This window comes from Coregonus clupeaformis, unplaced genomic scaffold (assembly GCF_020615455.1).
Source record: "Coregonus clupeaformis isolate EN_2021a unplaced genomic scaffold, ASM2061545v1 scaf0203, whole genome shotgun sequence".
Taxonomy (NCBI): Eukaryota; Metazoa; Chordata; class Actinopteri; order Salmoniformes; family Salmonidae; genus Coregonus; species Coregonus clupeaformis.
Genome location: NW_025533658.1, coordinates 343,863 through 367,500, shown reverse-complemented (window position 1 = coordinate 367,500; position 23,638 = coordinate 343,863). Strand labels below are relative to the sequence as shown.

At 44.2% G+C, this 23,638-nt stretch overlaps 1 protein-coding gene across 1 annotated transcript in view; it reads right to left on the bottom strand.

The window, feature by feature from the left end:
* LOC123484136 (secreted frizzled-related protein 5-like) overlaps positions 1–23,225 on the bottom strand; it is a 56,678-nt gene extending 33,453 nt beyond the window's left edge. The window contains exon 1 of the mRNA XM_045214157.1: positions 22,218–23,225. Coding sequence (XP_045070092.1) covers positions 22,218–22,809 — 592 coding nt within the window. The 5' untranslated portion in view covers positions 22,810–23,225. The remainder of the gene's footprint in view (positions 1–22,217) is intronic.
* Positions 23,226–23,638: the final 413 nt, after the last annotated feature.

Here is a 23,638-nt window from a genome sequence, read left to right as displayed (position 1 = left end):
GGTCTGTCTGGAACACTACAGGGTAAGGGTTAGTATTATGGTCTGTCTGGAACACTACAGGGTTAGGGTTAGTATTATGGTCTGGTACACTATAGGGTTAGGGTGAGTATTATGGTCTGTCTGGAACACTACAGGGTTAGGGTTAGTATTATGGTCTGGTACACTATAGGGTTAGGGTGAGTATTACGGTCTGGAATACTACAGGGTTAGGGTTAGTATTATGGTCTGGAACACTACAGGGTTAGGGTTACTATTATGGTCTGGAACACTACAGGGTTAGGGTTAGTATTATGGTCTGGAACACTACAGGGTTAGGGTTAGTATTATGGTCTGGAACACTACAGGGTTAGGGTTAGTATTATGGTCTGTCTGGAACAGTACAGGGTTAGGGTTAGTATTATGGTCTGGAACACTACAGGGTTAGGGTTAGTATTATGGTCTGGAACACTACAGGGTTATGGCTAGTATTATGGTCTGGAACACTACATGGTTATGGCTAGTATTATGGTCTGGAACACTACAGGGTTAGGGTTAATATTATGGTCTGGAACACTACAGGGTTAGTGTTAGTATTATGGTCTGGAACACTACAGTGTTAGGGTTAGTATTATGGTCTGGAGCACTACAGGGTTAGGGTTAGTATTATGGTATTGAACACTACAGGGTTATGGTTAGTATTATGGTCTGTCTGGAACACTACAGGGTTAGGGTTAATATTATGGTCTGGAACACTACAGTGTTAGGGTTAGTATTATGGTCTGGAGCACTACAGGGTTAGGGTTAGTATTATGGTATTGAACACTACAGGGTTATGGTTAGTATTATGGTCTGTCTGGAACACTACAGGGTTAGGGTTAGTATTATGGTCTGGAACACTACAGGGTTAGGGTTAGTATTATGGTCTGGAAAACTACAGGGTTAGGGTTAGTATTATGGTCTGGAACACTACAGGGTTAGGGTTAGTATTATGGTCTGGAACACTACAGGGTTAGGGTTAGTATTATGGTCTGGAAGACTACAGGGTTAGGGTTAGTATTATGGTCTGGAACACTACAGGGTTAGGGTTAGTATTATGGTCTGGAACACTACAGGGTTAGGGTTAGTATTATGGTCTATCTGGAACACTACAGGGTTAGGGTTAGTATTATGGTCAAGAACACTACAGGGTTAGGGTTAGTATTATGGTCTGGAACACTACAGGGTTAGGGTTAGTATTATGGTCTGTCTGGAACACTACAGGGTTAGGGTTAGTATTATGGTCTGGAACACTACAGGGTTAGGGTTAGTATTATGGTATTGAACACTACAGGGTTATGGTTAGTATTATGGTCTTTCTGGAACACTACAGGGTTAGGGTTAGTATTATGGTCTGGAACACTACAGGGTTAGGGTTAGTATTATGGTCTGGAACACTACAGGGTTAGGGTTAGTATTATGGTCTGGAACACTACAGGGTTAGGGTTAGTATTATGGTCTGGAACACTACAGGGTTAGGGTTAGTATTATGGTCTGTCTGGAACACTGCAGGGTTAGGGTTAGTATTGTGGTCTGGAACACTACAGGGTTAAGGTTAGTATTATGATTTGGAACACTACAGAGTTAGGGTTAGTATTATGGTCTGGAACACTACAGGGTTAGGGTTAGTATTATGGTCTGGAAGACTACAGGGTTAGGGTTAGTATTATGGTCTGGAACACTACAGGGTTAGGGTTAGTATTATGGTCTGGAACACTACAGGGTTAGGGTTAGTATTATGGTCTGGAAACTACAGGGTTAGGGTTAGTATTATGGTCTATCTGGAACACTACAGGGTTAGGGTTAGTATTATGGTCTGGAACACTACAGGGTTAGGGTTAGTATTATGGTCTGGAACAGTACAGGGTTTGGGTTAGTATTATGGTCTGGAACACTACAGGGTTAGGGTTAGTATTATGGTCTGGAACACTACAGGGTTAGGGTTAGTATTATGGTCTGGAACACTACAGGGTTAGGGTTAGTATTATGGTCTGGAACACTACAGGGTTAGGGTTAGTATTATGGTCTGGAACACTACAGGGTTAGGGTTAGTATTATGGTCTGGAACACTACAGGGTAAGGGTTAGTATTATAATTTGGAACACTACAGGGTTAGTGTTAGTATTATGGTCTGTCTGGAACACTACAGGGTTAGGGTTAGTATTATGGTCTGGAACACTACAGGGTTAGGGTTAGTATTATGGTCTGGAACACTACAGGGTTAGGGTTAGTATTATGGTCTGTCTGGAACACTACAGTGTTAGGGTTAGTATTATAATTTGGAACACTACAGGGTTAGTGTTAGTATTATGGTCTGGAAGACTACAGGGTTTGGGTTAGTATTATGGTCTGGAACACTACAGGGTTAGGGTTAGTATTATGGTCTGTCTGGAATACTACAGTGTTAGGGTTAGTATTATAATTTGGAACACTACAGGGTTAAGGTTAGTATTATGGTCTGGAACACTACAGGGTTAGGGTTAGTATTATGGTCTGTCTGGAACACTACAGGGTTAGGGTTAGTATTATGGTCTGGAACACTACAGGGTTAGGGTTAGTATTATGGTCTGGAACGCTACAGGGTAAGGGTTAGTATTATGGTCTGGTACACTATAGGGTTAGGGTTAGTATTATGGTCTGGAACACTAAAGGGTTATGGTTAGTATTATGGTCTGTCTGGAACACTACAGAGTTAGGGATAGTATTATGGTCTGGAACACTACAGGGTTAGGGTTAGTATTATGGTCTGGAACACTACAGGGTTAGGGTTAGTATTATGGTCTGGAACACTACAGGGTTAAGGTTAGTATTATGATTTGGAACACTACAGGGTTAGGGTTAGTATTATGGTCTGGAACACTACAGGGTTAGGGTTAGTATTATGGTCTGGAACACTACAGGGTTAGGGGTTAATATTATGGTCTGGAACACTACAGGGTTAGGGGTTAGTATTATGGTCTGGAACACTACAGGGTTAGGATTAGTATTATGGTCTGGAACACTACAGGGTTAGGGGTTAGTATTATGGTCTGGAGCACTACAGGGTTAGGGTTAGTATTATGGTCTGGAACACTACAGGGTTAAGGTTAGTATTATGATTTGGAACACTACAGGGTTAGGGTTAGTATTATGGTCTGGAACACTACAGGGTTAGGGTTAGTATTATGGTCTGGAACACTACAGGGTTAGGGGTTAGTATTATGGTCTGGAACACTACAGGGTTAGGGTTAGTATTATGGTCTGGAACACTACAGGGTTAGGGTTAGTATTATGGTCTGTCTGGAACACTGCAGGGTTAGGGTTAGTATTGTGGTCTGGAACACTACAGGGTTAAGGTTAGTATTATGATTTGGAACACTACAGAGTTAGGGTTAGTATTATGGTCTGGAACACTACAGGGTTAGGGTTAGTATTATGGTCTGGAAGACTACAGGGTTAGGGTTAGTATTATGGTCTGGAACACTACAGGGTTAGGGTTAGTATTATGGTCTGGAACACTACAGGGTTAGGGTTAGTAGTATGGTCTGGAACACTACAGGGTTAGGGTTAGTATTATGGTCTATCTGGAACACTACAGGGTTAGGGTTAGTATTATGGTCTGGAACACTACAGGGTTAGGGTTAGTATTATGGTCTGGAACAGTACAGGGTTTGGGTTAGTATTATGGTCTGGAACACTACAGGGTTAGGGTTAGTATTATGGTCTGGAACACTACAGGGTTAGGGTTAGTATTATGGTCTGGAACACTACAGGGTTAGGGTTAGTATTATGGTCTGGAACACTACAGGGTTAGGGTTAGTATTGTGGTCTGGAACACTACATGGTTATGGCTAGTATTATGGTCTGGAACACTACAGGGTTAGGGTTAGTATTATGGTCTGGAACACTACAGGGTAAGGGTTAGTATTATGGTCTGGAACACTACAGGGTTAGGGGTTAGTATTATGGTCTGTCTGGAACACTACAGGGTTAGGGGTTAGTATTATGGTCTGGAACACTACAGGGTTAGGGGTTAGTATTATGGTCTGGAACACTACAGGGTTATGGTTAGTATTATGGTCTGTCTGGAACACTACAGGGTTAGGGTTAGTATTATGGTCTGGAACACTACAGAGATAAGGTTAGTATTATGGTCTGGAACACTACAGGGGTTAGGGGTTAGTATTATGGTCTGGAACACTACAGGGTTAGGGGTTAGTATTATGGTTTTGAACACTACAGGGTTAGGGTTAGTATTATGGTCTGTCTGGAACACTACAGGTTTAGGGTTAGTATTATGGTCTGGAACACTACAGGGTTAGTGTTAGTATTATGGTCTGGAAGACTACAGGGTTTGGGTTAGTATTATGGTCTGGAACACTACAGGGTTAGGGTTAGTATTATGGTCTGTCTGGAATACTACAGTGTTAGGGTTAGTATTATAATTTGGAACACTACAGGGTTAAGGTTAGTATTATGGTCTGGAACACTACAGGGTTAGGGTTAGTATTATGGTCTGTCTGGAACACTACAGGGTTAGGGTTAGTATTATGGTCTGGAACACTACAGGGTTAGGGTTAGTATTATGGTCTGGAACGCTACAGGGTAAGGGTTAGTATTATGGTCTGGTACACTATAGGGTTAGGGTTAGTATTATGGTCTGGAACACTAAAGGGTTATGGTTAGTATTATGGTCTGTCTGGAACACTACAGAGTTAGGGATAGTATTATGGTCTGGAACACTACAGGGTTAGGGTTAGTATTATGGTCTGGAACACTACAGGGTTAGGGTTAGTATTATGGTCTGGAACACTACAGGGTTAAGGTTAGTATTATGATTTGGAACACTACAGGGTTAGGGTTAGTATTATGGTCTGGAACACTACAGGGTTAGGGTTAGTATTATGGTCTGGAACACTACAGGGTTAGGGTTAATATTATGGTCTGGAACACTACAGGGTTAGGGTTAGTATTATGGTCTGGAACACTACAGGGTTAGGATTAGTATTATGGTCTGGAACACTACAGGGTTAGGGTTAGTATTATGGTCTGGAGCACTACAGGGTTAGGGGTTAGTATTATGGTCTGGAACACTACAGGGTTAAGGTTAGTATTATGATTTGGAACACTACAGGGTTAGGGTTAGTATTATGGTCTGGAACACTACAGGGTTAGGGTTAGTATTATGGTCTGGAACACTACAGGGTTAGGGTTAGTATTATGGTCTGGAACACTACAGGGTTAGGGTTAGTATTATGGTCTGGAACACTACAGGGTTAGGGTTAGTATTATGGTCTGTCTGGAACACTGCAGGGTTAGGGTTAGTATTGTGGTCTGGAACACTACAGGGTTAAGGTTAGTATTATGATTTGGAACACTACAGAGTTAGGGTTAGTATTATGGTCTGGAACACTACAGGGTTAGGGTTAGTATTATGGTCTGGAAGACTACAGGGTTAGGGTTAGTATTATGGTCTGGAACACTACAGGGTTAGGGTTAGTATTATGGTCTGGAACACTACAGGGTTAGGGTTAGTAGTATGGTCTGGAACACTACAGGGTTAGGGTTAGTATTATGGTCTATCTGGAACACTACAGGGTTAGGGTTAGTATTATGGTCTGGAACACTACAGGGTTAGGGGTTAGTATTATGGTCTGGAACAGTACAGGGTTTGGGTTAGTATTATGGTCTGGAACACTACAGGGTTAGGGTTAGTATTATGGTCTGGAACACTACAGGGTTAGGGTTAGTATTATGGTCTGGAACACTACAGGGTTAGGGTTAGTATTATGGTCTGGAACACTACAGGGTTAGGGTTAGTATTGTGGTCTGGAACACTACATGGTTATGGCTAGTATTATGGTCTGGAACACTACAGGGTTAGGGTTAGTATTATGGTCTGGAACACTACAGGGTAAGGGTTAGTATTATGGTCTGGAACACTACAGGGTTAGGGTTAGTATTATGGTCTGTCTGGAACACTATAGGGTTAGGGTTAGTATTATGGTCTGGAACACTACAGGGTTAGGGTTAGTATTATGGTCTGGAACACTACAGGGTTATGGTTAGTATTATGGTCTGTCTGGAACACTACAGGGTTAGGGTTAGTATTATGGTCTGGAACACTACAGAGATAGGGTTAGTATTATCGTCTGGAACACTACAGGGTTAGGGTTAGTATTATGGTCTGGAACACTACAGGGTTAGGGTTAGTATTATGGTTTTGAACACTACAGGGTTAGGGTTAGTATTATGGTCTGTCTGGAACACTACAGGTTTAGGGTTAGTATTATGGTCTGGAACACTACAGGGTTAGTGTTAGTATTATGGTCTGGAAGACTACAGGGTTTGGGTTAGTATTATGGTCTGGAACACTACAGGGTTAGGGTTAGTATTATGGTCTGTCTGGAATACTACAGTGTTAGGGTTAGTATTATAATTTGGAACACTACAGGGTTAAGGTTAGTATTATGGTCTGGAACACTACAGGGTTAGGGTTAGTATTATGGTCTGTCTGGAACACTACAGGGTTAGGGTTAGTATTATGGTCTGGAACACTACAGGGTTAGGGTTAGTATTATGGTCTGGAACGCTACAGGGTAAGGGTTAGTATTATGGTCTGGTACACTATAGGGTTAGGGTTAGTATTATGGTCTGGAACACTAAAGGGTTATGGTTAGTATTATGGTCTGTCTGGAACACTACAGAGTTAGGGATAGTATTATGGTCTGGAACACTACAGGGTTAGGGTTAGTATTATGGTCTGGAACACTACAGGGTTAGGGTTAGTATTATGGTCTGGAACACTACAGGGTTAAGGTTAGTATTATGATTTGGAACACTACAGGGTTAGGGTTAGTATTATGGTCTGGAACACTACAGGGTTAGGGTTAGTATTATGGTCTGGAACACTACAGGGTTAGGGTTAATATTATGGTCTGGAACACTACAGGGTTAGGGTTAGTATTATGGTCTGGAACACTACAGGGTTAGGATTAGTATTATGGTCTGGAACACTACAGGGTTAGGGTTAGTATTATGGTCTGGAGCACTACAGGGTTAGGGTTAGTATTATGGTCTGGAACACTACAGGGTTAAGGTTAGTATTATGATTTGGAACACTACAGGGTTAGGGTTAGTATTATGGTCTGGAACACTACAGGGTTAGGGTTAGTATTATGGTCTGGAACACTACAGGGTTAGGGTTAGTATTATGGTCTGGAACACTACAGGGTTAGGGTTAGTATTATGGTCTGGAACACTACAGGGTTAGGGTTAGTATTATGGTCTGTCTGGAACACTGCAGGGTTAGGGTTAGTATTGTGGTCTAGAACACTACAGGGTTAAGGTTAGTATTATGATTTGGAACACTACAGAGTTAGGGTTAGTATTATGGTCTGGAACACTACAGGGTTAGGGGTTAGTATTATGGTCTGGAAGACTACAGGGTTAGGAGTTAGTATTATGGTCTGGAACACTACAGGGTTAGGGTTAGTATTATGGTCTGGAACACTACAGGGTTAGGGTTAGTAGTATGGTCTGGAACACTACAGGGTTAGGGTTAGTATTATGGTCTATCTGGAACACTACAGGGTTAGGGTTAGTATTATGGTCTGGAACACTACAGGGTTAGGGTTAGTATTATGGTCTGGAACAGTACAGGGTTTGGGTTAGTATTATGGTCTGGAACACTACAGGGTTAGGGTTAGTATTATGGTCTGGAACACTACAGGGTTAGGGTTAGTATTATGGTCTGGAACACTACAGGGTTAGGGTTAGTATTATGGTCTGGAACACTACAGGGTTAGGGTTAGTATTGTGGTCTGGAACACTACATGGTTATGGCTAGTATTATGGTCTGGAACACTACAGGGTTAGGGTTAGTATTATGGTCTGGAACACTACAGGGTAAGGGTTAGTATTATGGTCTGGAACACTACAGGGTTAGGGTTAGTATTATGGTCTGTCTGGAACACTACAGGGTTAGGGTTAGTATTATGGTCTGGAACACTACAGGGTTAGGGTTAGTATTATGGTCTGGAACACTACAGGGTCATGGTTAGTATTATGGCCTGTCTGGAACACTACAGGGTTAGGATTAGTATTATGGTCTGTCTGGAACACTACAGGGTTAGGGTTAGTATTATGGTCTGGAACACTACAGGGTTAGTGTTAGTATTATGGTCTGGAAGACTACAGGGTTTGGGTTAGTATTATGGTCTGTCTGGAACACTACAGTGTTAGGGTTAGTATTATAATTTGGAACACTACAGGGTTAGTGTTAGTATTATGGTCTGTCTGGAACACTACAGGGTTAGGGTTAGTATTATGGTCTGGAACACTACAGGGTTAGGGTTAGTATTGTGGTCTGTCTGGAACACTACAGGGTTAGGGTTAGTATTATGGTCTGGAACACTACAGGGTTAGTGTTAGTATTATGGTCTGGAAGACTACAGGGTTTGGGTTAGTATTATGGTCTGGAACACTACAGGGTTAGGGTTAGTATTATGGTCTGTCTGGAACACTACAGTGTTAGGGTTAGTATTATAATTTGGAACACTACAGGGTTAAGGTTAGTATTATGGTCTGGAACACTACAGGGTTAGGGTTAGTATTATGGTCTGTCTGGAACACTACAGGGTTAGGGTTAGTATTATGGTCTGGAACACTACAGGGTTAGGGATAGTATTATGGTCTGGAACGCTACAGGGTAAGGGTTAGTATTATGGTCTGGTACACTATAGGGTTAGGGTTAGTATTATGGTCTGGAACACTACAGGGTTATGGTTAGTATTATGGTCTGTCTGGAACACTACAGAGTTAGGGATAGTATTATGGTCTGGAACACTACAGGGTTAGGGTTAGTATTATGGTCTGGAACACTACAGGGTTAGGGTTAGTATTATGGTCTGGAACACTACAGGGTTAAGGTTAGTATTATGATTTGGAACACTACAGGGTTAGGGTTAGTATTATGGTCTGGAACACTACAGGGTTAGGGTTAGTATTATGGTCTGGAACACTACAGGGTTAGGGTTAGTATTATGGTCTGGAACACTACAGGGTTAGGGTTAGTATTATGGTCTGGAACACTACAGGGTTAGGATTAGTATTATGGTCTGGAACACTACAGGGTTAGGGTTAGTATTATGGTCTGGAGCACTACAGGGTTAGGGTTAGTATTATGGTCTGGAACACTACAGGGTTAAGGTTAGTATTATGATTTGGAACACTACAGTGTTAGGGTTAGTATTATGGTCTGGAACACTACAGGGTTAGGGTTAGTATTATGGTCTGGAACACTACAGGGTTAGGGTTAGTATTATGGTCTGGAACACTACAGGGTTAGGGTTAGTATTATGGTCTAGAACACTACAGGGTTAGGGTTAGTATTATGGTCTGTCTGGAACACTACAGGTTTAGGGTTAGTATTATGGTCTGGAACACTACAGGGTTAGGGTTAGTATTATGGTCTAGAACACTACAGGGTTAGGGTTAGTATTATGGTCTGTCTGGAACACTACAGGGTTAGGGTTAGTATTATGGTCTGGAACACTACAGGGTTAGGGTTAGTATTATGGTCTGGAACGCTACAGGGTAAGGGTTAGTATTATGGTCTGGTACACTATAGGGTTAGGGTTAGTATTATGGTCTGGAACACTACAGGGTTATGGTTAGTATTATGGTCTGTCTGGAACACTACAGAGTTAGGGTTAGTATTATGGTCTGGAACACTACAGGGTTAGGGCTAGTATTATGGTCTGGAACACTACAGGGTTAGGGTTAGTATTATGGTCTGGAACACTACACGGTTAGGGTTAGTATTATGGTCTGGAACACTACAGGGTTAGGGTTAGTATTATGGTCTGGAACACTACAGAGATAGGGTTAGTATTATGGTCTGGAACACTACAGGGTTAGGGTTAGTATTATGGTCTGGAACACTACAGGGTTAGGGTTAGTATTATGGTTTTGAACACTACAGTGTTAGGGTTAGTATTATGGTCTGTCTGGAACTCTACAGGGTTAGGGTTAGTATTATGGTCTGGAACACTACAGGGTTAGGGTTAGTATTATGGTCTGGAACACTAGAGGGTTAGGGTTAGTATTATGGTCTGGAACATTACAGGGTTAGGGTTAGTATTATGGTCTGTCTGGAACACTACAGGGTTAGGGTTAGTATTATGTTCTGGAACACTACAGGGTTATGGTTAGTATTATGGTCTGTCTGGAACACTACAGGGTTAGGGTTAGTATTATGGTCTGGAACACTACAGGGTTAGGGTTAGTATTATGGTCTGGAACACTACAGGGTTAGGGTTAGTATTATGGTCTGGAACACTACAGGGTTAGGGTTAGTATTATGGTCAGTCTGGAACACTACAGGGTTAGGGTTAGTATTATGGTCTGGAACACTACAGGGTTAGGGTTAATATTATGGTCTGGAACACTACAGTGTTAGGGTTAGTATTATGGTCTGGAACACTACAGGGTTAGGGTTAGTATTATGGTCTGGTACACTATAGGGTTAGGGTTAGTATTATGGTCTGTAACACTACAGGGTTAGGGTTAGTATTATGGTCTGGAACACTACAGGGTTAGGGTTAGTATAATGGTCAGTCTGGAACACTACAGGGTTAGGGTTAGTATTATGGTCTGGAACACTACAGGGTTAGGGTTAGTATTATGGTCTGGAACACTACAGGTTTAGGGTTAGTATTATGGTCTGGTACACTACAGGGTTAGGGTTAGTATTATGGTCTGGAACACTACAGGGTTAGGGTTAGTATTATGGTCTGGTACACTATAGGCTTAGGGTTAGTATTATGGTCTGTCTGGAACACTACAGGGTTAGGGTTAGTATTATGGTCTGGAACACTACAGGGTTAGGGTTAGTATTATGGTCTCCCGAGTGGCGCAGTGGTCTAAGGCACTGCATCGCAGTGCTAGCTGTGCCACTAGAGATCCTGGTTCGTATCCAGGCTCTGTCGTAGCCGGCCGCGACCGGGAGACCCATGGGGCGGCGCACAATTGGCCCAGCGTCGTCCAGGGTAGGGGAGGCAATGGCCAGCAGGGGATGTAGCTCAGTTGGTAGAGCATGGCGTTTGCAACGCCAGGGTTGTGGGTTCGATAAAATAATGTATGTGCTAACTGTAAGTCGCTCTGGATAAGAGCGTCTGCTAAATGACTGTAATGTAATGTAATGGTCTGGTACACTATAGGGTTAGGGTTAGTATTATGGTCTGGAATACTACAGGGTTATGGTTAGTATTATGGTCTGGAACACTACAGGGTTAGGGTTAGTATTATGGTCTGTCTGGAACACTACAGGGTTAGGGTTAGTATTATGATCTGGAACACTACAGGGTTAGGGTTAGTATTATGGTCTGGAACACTACAGGGTTAGGGTTAGTATTATGGTCTTGAACACTACAGGGTTAGGGTTAGTATTATGGTCTGGAACACTACAGGGTTAGTGTTAGTATTATGGTCTGGAACACTACAGGGTTAGGGTTAGTATTATGGTCTGTCTGGAACACTACAGGGTTAGGGTTAGTATTATGGTCTGGAACACTACAGGGTTAGGGTTAGTATTATGGTCTGTCTGGAACACTACAGGGTTATGGTTAGTATTATGGTCTGGAACACTACAGGGTTAGGGTTAGTATTATGGTCTGGAACACTATAGGGTTAGGGTTAGTATTATGGTCTGGAACACTACAGGGTTAGTGTTAGTATTATGGTCTGGAACACTATAGGGTTAGGGTTAGTTTTATGGTCTGGAACACTTCAGGGTTAGTGTTAGTATTATGGTCTGGAACACTACAGGGTTAGGGTTAGTTCTATGGTCTGGAACACTTCAGGGTTAGTGTTAGTATTATGGTCTGGAACACTTCAGGGTTATGGTTAGTATTATGGTCTGTCTGGAACACTACAGGGTTAGGGTTAGTATTATGGTCTGGAACACTACAGGGTTAGGTTTAGTATTATGGTCTGTCTGGAACACTACAGGGTAAGGGTTAGTATTATGGTCTGGAACACTACAGGGTTAGGGTTAGTATTATGGTCTGGAACACTACAGGGTTAGGGTTAGTATTATGGTCTGGTACACTATAGGGTTAGGGTTAGTTTTATGGTCTGGAACACTACAGGGTTAGGGTTAGTATTATGGTCTGGAACACTACAGGGTTAGGGTTAGTATTATGGTCTGGAACACTACAGGGTTAGGGTTAGTATTATGGTCTGTCTGGAACACTACAGGGTTAGGGTTAGTATTATGGTCTGGAACACTACAGGGTTAGGGTTAGTATTATGGTCTGGAACACTACAGGGTTAGGGTTAGTATTATGGTCTGGAACACGACAGGGTTAGTGTTAGTATTATGGTCTGTCTGGAACACTACAGGGTTAGGTTTAGTATTATGGTCTGTCTGGAACACTACAGGGTTAGGGTTAGTATTATGGTCTGGAACACTACAGGGTTAGGGTTAGTATTATGGTCTGTCTGGAACACTGCAGGGTTAGGGTTAGTATTATGGTCTGGAACACTACAGGGTTAGGGTTAGTATTATTGTCTGGAAAACTACAGGGTTAGGGTTAGTATTATGGTCTGTCTGGAACACTACAGGGTTAGGGTTAGTATTATGGTCTGGAACACTACAGGGTTAGGGTTAGTATTATGGTCTGGAACACTACAGTGTTAGGCTTAGTATTATGGTCTGTCTGGAACACTACAGGGTTAGGGTTAGTATTATGGTCTGGAACACTACAGTGTTAGGGTTAGTATTATGGTCTGGAACACTACAGTGTTAGGCTTAGTATTATGGTCTGTCTGGAACACTACAGGGTTAGGGTTAGTATTATGGTCTGGAACACTGCAGTGTTAGGGTTAGTATTATGGTCTGGAACACTGCAGGGTTATGGTTAGTATTATGGTCTGGAACACTACAGGGTTAGGGTTAGTATTATGGTCTGGAACACTACAGGGTTAGGGTTAGTATTATGATCTGGAACACTACAGGGTTAGGGTTAGTATTATGATCTGTCTGGAACACTACAGGGTTAGGGTTAGTATTATGGTCTGGAACACTACAGGGTTAGGGTTAGTATTATGGTCTGTCTGGAACACTACAGGGTTAGGGTTTAGTATTATGGTCTGGAACACTACAGGGTTAGGGTTAGTATTATGGTCTGGTACACTACAGGGTTAGGGTTAGTATTATGATCTGGAACACTACAGGGTTATGGTTAGTATTATGGTCTGGAACACTACAGTGTTAGGGTTAGTATTATGGTCTGGAACACTGCAGGGTTATGGTTAGTATTATGGTCTGGAACACTACAGGGTTAGGGTTAGTATTATGGTCTGGAACACTACAGGGTTAGGGTTAGTATTATGATCTGGAACACTACAGGGTTAGGGTTAGTATTATGGTCTGGAACACTACAGGGTTAGGGTTAGTATTATGGTCTGTCTGGAACACTACAGGGTTAGGGTTAGTATTATGGTCTGGAACACTTCAGGGTTAGGGTTAGTATTATGATCTGTCTGGAACACTACAGGGTTAGGGTTAGTATTATGGTCTGTCTGGAACACTACAGGGTTAGGGTTAGTATTATGGTCTGGAACACTACAGGGTTAGGGTTAGTATTATGGTCTGGAACACTACAGGGTTAGGGTTAGTATTATGGTCTGTCTGGAACACTACAGGGTTAGGGTTAGTATTATGGTCTGGAACACTACAGGGTTAGGGTTAGTATTATGGTCTGGAACACTACAGGGTTAGGGTTAGTATTATGGTCTGGAACACTACAGGGTTAGGGTTAGTATTATGGTCTGTCTGGAACACTACAGGGTTAGGGTTAGTATTATGGTCTGGAACACTACAGGGTTAGGGTTAGTATTATGGTCTGGAACACTTCAGAGTTAGGGTTAGTATTATGATCTGGAACACTACAGGGTTAGGGTTAGTATTATGGTCTGGAACACTACAGGGTTAGGGTTAGTATTATGGTCTGTCTGGAACACTACAGGGTTAGGGTTAGTATTATGGTCTGTCTGGAACACTACAGGGTTAGGGTTAGTATTATGGTCTGGAACACTACAGGGTTAGGGTTAGTATTATGATATGGAACACTACAGGGTTAGGGTTAGTATTATGGTCTGGAACACTACAGGGTTAGGGTTAGTATTATGGTCTGTCTGGAACACTACAGGGTTAGGGTTAGTATTATGGTCTGGAACACTTCAGGGTTAGGGTTAGTATTATGATCTGTCTGGAACACTACAGGGTTAGGGTTAGTATTATGGTCTGGAACACTACAGGGTTAGGGTTAGTATTATGGTCTGGAACACTACAGGGTTAGGGTTAGTATTATGGTCTGGAACACTACAGGGTTAGGGTTAGTATTATGGTCTGTCTGGAACACTACAGGGTTAGGGTTAGTATTATGGTCTGGAACACTACAGGGTTAGTGTTAGTATTATGGTCTGTCTGGAACACTATTGGGTTAGGGTTAGTATTAGGGTTATATCAGACTAGGAGGCTCTCAGGGTTTGGCTCTGATTCTTATCACAAGGTCAGCAGCCGCTAACCTGCCTGGCTAGAACTGATACGGGTTCACTCTCAGGTTCACACACACACACACACACACTCACACACACATGCACACTCACAGACACACGCACAGACACATGCACGTTTGCCCGGATCAGAAGTGTAAATCACAAACGCTCCAACGGGATGGAGACACACAAGATGGAGCAATGTTCAATCAAAAGCTTTAAACAGGTTTCCAGAAAAAAGTAAACAATAAAACATTTCTTGAAAACTGACCTTGGGACTAGTGTTTTAATAAATACATGAATCCTAACGTAACACAGTAAAATAATTAAATAAAACATTTATTTTAATTGTACTAATTCCACCATTTGGGTATTTCAGAGTTCCGTGCTTGCCATGGCACCACGAGGCAGCCTAGGCAGAGAGCTCTGTAAATATTGTACATATCTTACAGTTTTTAAGTGTTTTTTATTATATTTTCTAAACTCTTTTTGTTTTAGATAACTTGTTGATAGATTAACTGAAATATCTGGTGCTGACCCATGGAATTGCAGGACTGATTATGTGAAGTTTTTTTTGGCTTGGCTAGCTAGCTAGATTTGAACGATGCAGCAACACCAGATCAACAGCATCTGTTTTTGAAGCCCCTGTCCCAGTTCCAAGAGGGTAGTGGACTGCGGTGTGAGGGGATGCAGAGGCTCACTTCTTCAGGGGCTTTTCTGGACCACTGCTGAGGTGTGGTGGTCTTACTGGCACTTTTACAGTCGCCGAATCATCACCCAGGTGGGTGTTACATTTCAGTCGTGGACGATCCAGCCTACCTACAGAGGAGGAGCTGTGACTATCGAAGATGACGAGGTGCCCGATGAAGAGCTCCGTGGCTTGTCTGTCAGATATCTCTACCTCCCTGTCTGTCAGATGTCTCTACCTCCCTGTCTGTCAGATGTCTCTACCTCCCTGTCTGTCAGATGTCTCTACCTCCCTGTCTGTCAGATGTCTCTACCTCCCTGTCTGTCAGATGTCTCTACCTCCCTGTCTGTCAGATATCTCTACCTCCCTGTCTGTCAGATGTCTCTACCTCCCTGTCTGTCAGATGTCTCTACCAGTGGAGGCTGCTGAGGGGAGGACAGCTCATAATAATGGCTGGAACGGAGTAAATGGAATGGCACCAAACACATGTGTTTGATGCGTTTGATACCATTCCACTGATTCCGCTCCAGCCATTACCACGAGCCCGTCCTCCTCAATTAAGGTGCCACCAACCTCCTGTCGTCTCTACCTCCCTGTCTATCAGACTTCTCTACCTCCCTGCCTGGCTGATATCTCTACCCCCCTGCCTGGCTGATATCTCTACCTCCATGCCTGGCTGATATCTCTACCTTCCTGTCTGTCAGATGTCTCTACCTCCCTGTCTGTCAGATGTCTCTACCTCCATGCCTGGCTGATATCTCTACCTCCATGCCTGGCTGATATCTCTACCTCCCTGTTTGGCTGATGTATCTACCTCCCTGCCTGGCTGATATCTCTACCTCCCTGTTTGGCTGATGTCTCTACCTCCCTGCCTGGCTGATGTCTCTACCTCCCTGCCTGGCTGATGTCTACCTCCCTGTTTGGCTGATGTCTACCTCCCTGTTTGGCTGATATCTCTACCTCCCTGTTTGGCTGATGTCTCTACCTCCCTGTTTGGCTGATGTCTCTACCTCCCTGTTTGGCTGATATCTCTACCTCCCTGTTTGGCTGATGTCTCTACCTCCCTGTTTGGCTGATGTCTCTACCTCCCTGCCTGGCTGATATCTCTACCTCCCTGTTTGGCTGATGTCTCTACCTCCCTGTTTGGCTGATATCTCTACCTCCCTGTTTGGCTGATGTCTCTACCTCCCTGTTTGGCTGATGTCTCTACCTCCCTGTTTGGCTGATGTCTCTACCTCCCTGTTTGGCTGATGTCTCTACCTCCCTGTTTGGCTGATATCTCTACCTCCCTGTTTGGCTGATGTCTCTACCTCCCTGTTTGGCTGATGTCTCTACCTCCCTGTTTGGCTGATATCTCTACCTCCCTGTTTGGCTGATGTCTCTACCTCCCTGTTTGGCTGATGTCTCTACCTCCCTGCCTGGCTGATATCTCTACCTCCCTGTTTGGCTGATGTCTCTACCTCCCTGTTTGGCTGATGTCTCTACCTCCCTGTTTGGCTGATGTCTCTACCTCCCTGCCTGGCTGATATCTCTACCTCCCTGTTTGGCTGATATCTCTACCTCCCTGCCTGGCTGATGTCTACCTCCCTGTTTGGCTGTTACATCTATGCTCCCTCCTCTCAAGATACTACCTTTCTGCCTATCATCTAAAGATGTGGAAGACCATCGCCCAAATACTGCCAGATCCCTATACTTATTTTGTTAAATAGTTTTTGGTTTATTTTGTTTTTAAAGCAACTGAGATTCTACATGTAATGAAAAGTGCTATAAAAAATAAATATATTATTATTATTAATATTATTATTATATCACATTTTAGCCTTGGACTTTGCAACTTTATTGTAACTATTTGACCATGAACCAGTCCTTGAAATCAAATGTACACTCTGCTGTATATACAGTCATTTGAATAGATAAACATGGTTTTCCATAAAAAAATATAAAGTTCAGGTTCAATTCATGCCGTCTGCTTTCCAAGGACCATGTGAAACAGTGAGTTATGGGTTATGGCTCAGCCAAGTGAATATGTCGCATAGTTGATTCTAGTCCCATAAAAACATAACATCCATTTCATAATGGAATATGAGTTGCATCCCAAATGACTCCCTATTCCACAAATAGTGCACAGCTTTTGACCAAGGCCTATAGGGCTCTGGTCAAAAGTAGTGCACTACATAGGGAATAGGGTGTCATTTGGGACACATCAATGCTCGGCACGAGCTCAGTATAACAGCTTCTATAATACTCTGTCCTCCTATATCATCACTGTAGACACCGGCATACTTTCTGAATGGGCTCGCTGAGTGTGTGTGTGTGTGTGTGCATGCTTGTGTGTGTGTGCATGCGTGTGTGTGTGTGTTCGTAGACACTTGCTGAATGGGTTTTCCCTGAAGCGTTTGCAGACTTTTGTTATCGTTCAGAGTGTCTGATTAAAACATATGTTTTCCTAGATTGTCGCTCATATTTAGCTTTCATTTGTCTTCTTTCAAAATTCACGTGATTTTACTTTTACTTTTTTTTGTAAGGGTTCACTGTGTGATATAACGTGATATCCATAAACAAAGAACATCAGAGGAGACATACAGATGTAGGATCTTTAAAACTTGTAGTGCATTTGAGGTTTAAAAAGGCTTCTGCAGGTTGTAATTTCCATTTAGAAAATTCAAACTTGATTTTCCCTTACGTAAAAAGTATTAACCCATACAAATATATCCATTAATTATAATCCACATAATAATTCACATTTCCTGTTGCTGCAGGATTATTTTCCTGCTGTAGAAAACTGGCTCCAATTATGATCCTACATTTCCGCTCTTTTTTAAATCACTTTTAACATTTACTTTTGGCCCCTCTTCTCACTTTACATTGTCTTCCTGTCCTTTTCAGACAAGTTTGTGTGAGTCTCTTCAGTCAGTGTCTTTGTTTTAAATAGAATGTTCAGTCTAAAGTATATAACCAGAAGGATTCTAAAATTACAGTACATAGACAGATTCTATTCATATTGCCTGAGATGGTGCACTGTATATGAAATCCTGGTTCTTAATCGACCAACCTGGCTAGCAAAGAGTTAAAAACATACATGAAGGAATGAATTAATTCAAAGTTCTAACTGAAACCGGAAGGGAACCAGTATCTTCTCTTTATTTTGTTCTTTCACTTTACTTCCTCACAACCTCTGCCCCTCTCTCTGCCCCTCTCTCTGCTCCTCTCTCTGCCCCTCTCTCTGCTCCTCTCTCTGCTCCTCTCTCTGCCCCTCTCTCTGCTCCTCTCTCTGCTCCTCTCTCTGCCCCTCTCTCTGCCCCTCTCCCTGCCCCTCTCTCTGCCCCTCTCTCTGCCCCTCTCTCTGCCCCACTCTCTGCCCCTCTCTCTGCTCCTCTCTCTGCCCCTCTCTCTGCCCCTCTCTCTGCCCCACTCTCTGCCCCTCTCTCTGCCCCACTCTCTGCCCCTCTCTCTGCTCCTCTCTCTGCCCCTCTCTCTGCCCCTCTCTCTGCCCCTCTCTCTGCCCCTCTCTCTAACCCACTCTCTGCCCCCCTCTCTGCCCCTCTCTCTGCCCCTCTCCCTAAACTCTTTTTCCTCTCTCGCTCCTCCCTCTCGTCCCAGCTCTTTCATTCTCTCTCTAAAGCCCACTCAGTCTCTCCTTCTCTCCCCCCTCATTTTCCCTCTCTCACCCCCTCTCTCTCACTGACCCCCCTCCCTCACTCACTTATTTTCTCTCAGTAGACTAATTCATCCTCAGTAATTAGTCAGCTAGTTAATTGGCTGTCTAACTGGCGAACCAGACAAAAGACAGAGAAGATACACAGCAGAGACACAGCAGAGACACAGCGGAGACACAGCAGAGACACAGTAGAGACACAGCAGAGACACAGCGGAGACACAGCAGGCCAGGACACAGTGGGAGACACAGCAGAGACACAGTGGAGACACAGCAGAGACACAGCAGAGACACAGCAGAGACACAACAGGCCTGGACATAGCAGAGACACAGCAGAGACACAGCAGACACACAGCAGAGACACAGCAGAGACACAGCAGAGACACAGCGGAGACACAGCGGAGACACAGCGGAGACACAGCAGAGACACAGCAGACACACAGCAGAGACACAGCGGAGACACAACAGAGACACAGCAGAGACAGAGCAGAGACACAGCGGAGACACAGTGGAGACACAGCGGAGACACAGCAGAGACACAGCAGAGACACAGCAGAGACACAGCAGGCCTGGACACAGCAGAGACACAGCAGAGACACAGCAGAGACACTGCGGAGACACAGCAGAGACACAGCAGAGACACAGTGGAGATACAACAGAGACACAGCAGAGACACAGCAGAGACACAGCGGAGACAGAGCAGGCCAGGGCACAGCAGAGACACAGCAGATAAACAGTAGAGACACAGCAGATACACAGCAGAGACACAGCAGAGACACAGCAGAGACACAGCAAGCCTGGACACAGCAGAGACACAGCAGAGACAGCAGAGGCACAGCAGAGACACAGCAGAGACACAGCGGAGACACAGCAGGCCTGGACACAGCAGAGACACAGCAGAGACACAGCAGAGGCACAGCAGAGACACAGCAGAGACACAGCAGAGACACAGCAGAGACACAGCAGAGACACAGCGGAGACAAAGCGGAGACACAGCGGAGACACAGCAGAGACACAGCGGAGAAACACAGCGGAGATACAGCAGAGACACAGTGGAGACACAGCGGAGACACAGTAGAGACACAGCAGAGACACAGCAGAGACACAGCAGGCCTGGACACAGCAGAGACACAGCAGAGACACAGCAGAGGCACAGCAGAGACACAGCAGAGACACAGCAGAGACACAGCGGAGACAAAGCGGAGACACAGCGGAGACACAGCAGAGACACAGCAGAGACACATCAGAGACACAGCGGAGAAACACAGCGGAGATACAGCAGAGACACAGCGGAGACACAGCGGAGACACAGTAGAGACACAGCAGAGACACAGCAGAGACACAGCAGGCCTGGACACAGCAGAGATGCAGCGAAGATACAGCAGAGACACAGCAGAGACACAGCAGAGACACAGCAGGCCTGGACACAGCAGAGACACAGCAGAGACACAGCGGAGACACAGCAGAGTGTCCCCTTCACATTCTATAGACTCTAAACTCACATTGACGCTCTCAAACACACTCTCGCTCTCTCTCTCTCTCTCTCTCTCTCTCTCTCTCTCTCTCTCTCTCTATCTCTCTCTCTCACTCTCTCTCTCTCTCTCTCTCTCTCTTTCTCTCTTTCTCTCTTTCTCTCTTTCTTTCACACACACAATGTTTATCTCTTCCTCTCTCTCTCTCTCTCTCTCGGTAGTTGCCATGCACACACACACACACACTCACCCTAAGTTTCACACACACACACACACACACACACACCAGGGGTTATACAGTAATTGTTCTGTCCTGCACTGGAGACCTAGCTGCCCTCCACGCTGCCTGTCTCTCTGTGCTTGACCTGGCTACTTTCTCACTAGGCTTATTGTCTGTCGTCAGCACAGAGCTGCTACCATATGAGATGCAATGCCATGGTCTGGGTGTGTTACATTAGCAGATATATAACTAATACAGTATGTCAGAGTAAGTTAAATATAATTAACATGGTTAAATATAACTTTTTGACATATTCTACTGAATCATTAGCATTGTGAATGACGGTCATCCATTCTCCACTTTATGCATGTAAAGGTAACATTTCATGTTTAGTCTTATATTATTGTAAGGTTAATCCCTACTTTCAGTGAATTCTACAGGTAAATAGATGTTCTTATGATTTCTTATAGAATAGTTCAGTTCAAATATTAAAAGTAAACATGCTTTCAATCAACATCTTATTTTTAGATATGTTTGTCTTATTTATATCTGAGGATTTGTTTGGAAGCACATTGAAGTTTAGGTCTGTTTTCCCTGACCTAGATTAAACCTACTCCTGGAGTTAAAAGCATGCTGAATGCAGAATCTCTAAAAGTGTTCTCTAGTCCAGGAATAGGCTTTGTGTCTGGGAAACCAGCCCTACGGGTTGATGTGAAAAGCTGACGTCCCTAAGATCATCTTATCATACAGTCTGAAGACTGCAACTTGTTCTTTCTTCCATTTAATACACACTAGCAGTTCCACAGTCGGATAGTTGAACTGAAAATGTTTTCCTGGTCTACAGTAACTTTTATTGTAATCTCTGCCATTGCAATTAGAATAAATCGGTGCAATATTTGACATTAACATTTCCCCTTTGTCTTTCTTTGATGTCACACTGTAGACATGGACATTTCACTGTGGTGGTCTATCTATTGTTTTCAGCTCTCTCATATTCTAGGAGAAACACTGACTTGCCTAGAGGGCATGTTAGCTGTACTATAGGAATATAATACATTCTGATATCTAACCTGGAACGTTCCCATCTTTTCTTCCCTAGATATATTTACATTTTACATTTTAGTCATTTAGCAGACACTCTTATCCAGAGCGACTTACAGTTAGTGAGTGCATACATTTTCATACTGGCCCCCCGTGGGAAACGAACCCACAACCCTGGTGTTGCAAACGCCATGCTCTACCAACTGAGCTACAGAGGGCCATATCTTATGGCAGTTGCATTGACTTAAAATGTTTATATTTGTATTTATAACTCTCAAAAATAGTTTGAGTGGTTTGTTATTTTCTATCCAAAGGTTATACACGCCATTAACAAAAATGTAACGTAAATCTTGTTCTAGAATGTCTTCTGTTCCATGCTCTGTAGCGGGAGTAAGATTGGGGGCTGGGGCTCTCTCATCCACCACCAGTGTGGTGTGAAGGCACAAACCATATTCAACCTGACAGTCAACTAAACTAGTTATAGGGAAGGGACCATTATCATGACACATAGGGGCTCTTTTTTCACACAAGTTAGTATACGGTCTCTAAATAGGGTTGTGAATAAGGTGTGTGTGATCTTACCTGGAGCCGGTGTGGCCTGGTTCCCAGCAAACTGTATGGGGATACACAGATCATTATCAATAGGAAACTTTTCGCAGGTCAACATCTCCGGCCAGGGGAACCCGTATGTCTCCATAACGGGGGCACAGCTGTCTCTCACGGCTTCACACAGTGAACGACACGGGTAGATGGGCCTGTCCAGACACACAGGGGCGAACAGGGAACACAGGAACACCTGCGTATCCGCGTGGCACCGCTTGGCAAGAAGCGGCACCCAGCTACCTGCCTGCTGTTTGACCTCGGGCATGGTCTCGTGGTCCAGCAGGTTGGGCAGGCGCATCTTCTTGTAGCCCACGTTGTGGCAGAGGCGTAAATCAGCGGGGATGTCCACGCACTGCGGCTCCTTGGTGTAGAAGCGGCCGTTGTGGAAGTTGTCCGATTGCCAGCTGTAGTAGTCGTATTCGTCGGCGGCCGAGGCGGGGGAGGTGAGGAGGAGGAGGAGGAGGAGGAGGGACAGTGAGAGAGATAGTGCCATGGTGGAGAAGGGGTTAGTGAGTAGGGGTCCCCTCCGCTGCTGCCTGCTGTAGCTATGGTTCTTTTGTCCCTGTGCCATGTTGCTCTGAGCTCTCGGAGGGAGAAAGAAAGGAGGTCCAACGTGACTCAGGGCTTCTGGAGGATAAAGGAAAACTCTTTGTGCTGAAGAAACAAACTAGAATCCTTTTTCCTGTCCAAGAACGAGAGCAGAAGCGGAGACACCAAACAAAAAGAAAGTGTGTATTCCTGTCTTCTTTCAACAGAGAGAAAATGAGTGTGTTAGTATGTGTCCAGTCCTCTCCTCCCCGCGCTGGTAGAGCTGTGTGTCTCTGTCTCACGTGGTCGTAAGAAGGGAGACAAGGGTCGAGGGTAAGACGAGGGGTGAGTGGAGGGTGAGTGCTGTGTGCGCCTCCTTTCCCTCTGTCTAACTCTCTGTCAAACTCTAACTCTATCTCTCTCTTGCTCTCTCCCTGCAGTTCTCTCTATCTCACTCCACAGCTGTCTCTTCCTCTGTCTCTACCTCCACCTCTCTCCTGCTCTCTCTCTGTGTGTAGAGCAGCTACAGTATACCAGCTAGTGGGATAGTTTCTCCCTGTATGCTGTCAGGCCTCCTAGCAGACTGCCTCCCACTGGCCCCACACAGCGCTACCTCAGCCAATCAAAGACCAGGAGGAGGTCCTGAGAGGGGGAAGAGATTCTCCCCCCCCACCTCACCCTCTCTGGTAGACACTCCCTGAGGCAGAGAGAGGCAGGCAGGCAGAGAGAGGGAGAGAGAGAGAGAGAGAGAGAGAGAGAGAGAGAGAGAGAGAGAGAGAGAGAGAGAGAGAGAGAGAGAGAGAGAGAGAGAGAGAGAGAGAGAGAGAGAGAGAGAGAGAGAGAGAGAGAGAGAGAAACCCTCCAACCCCAAA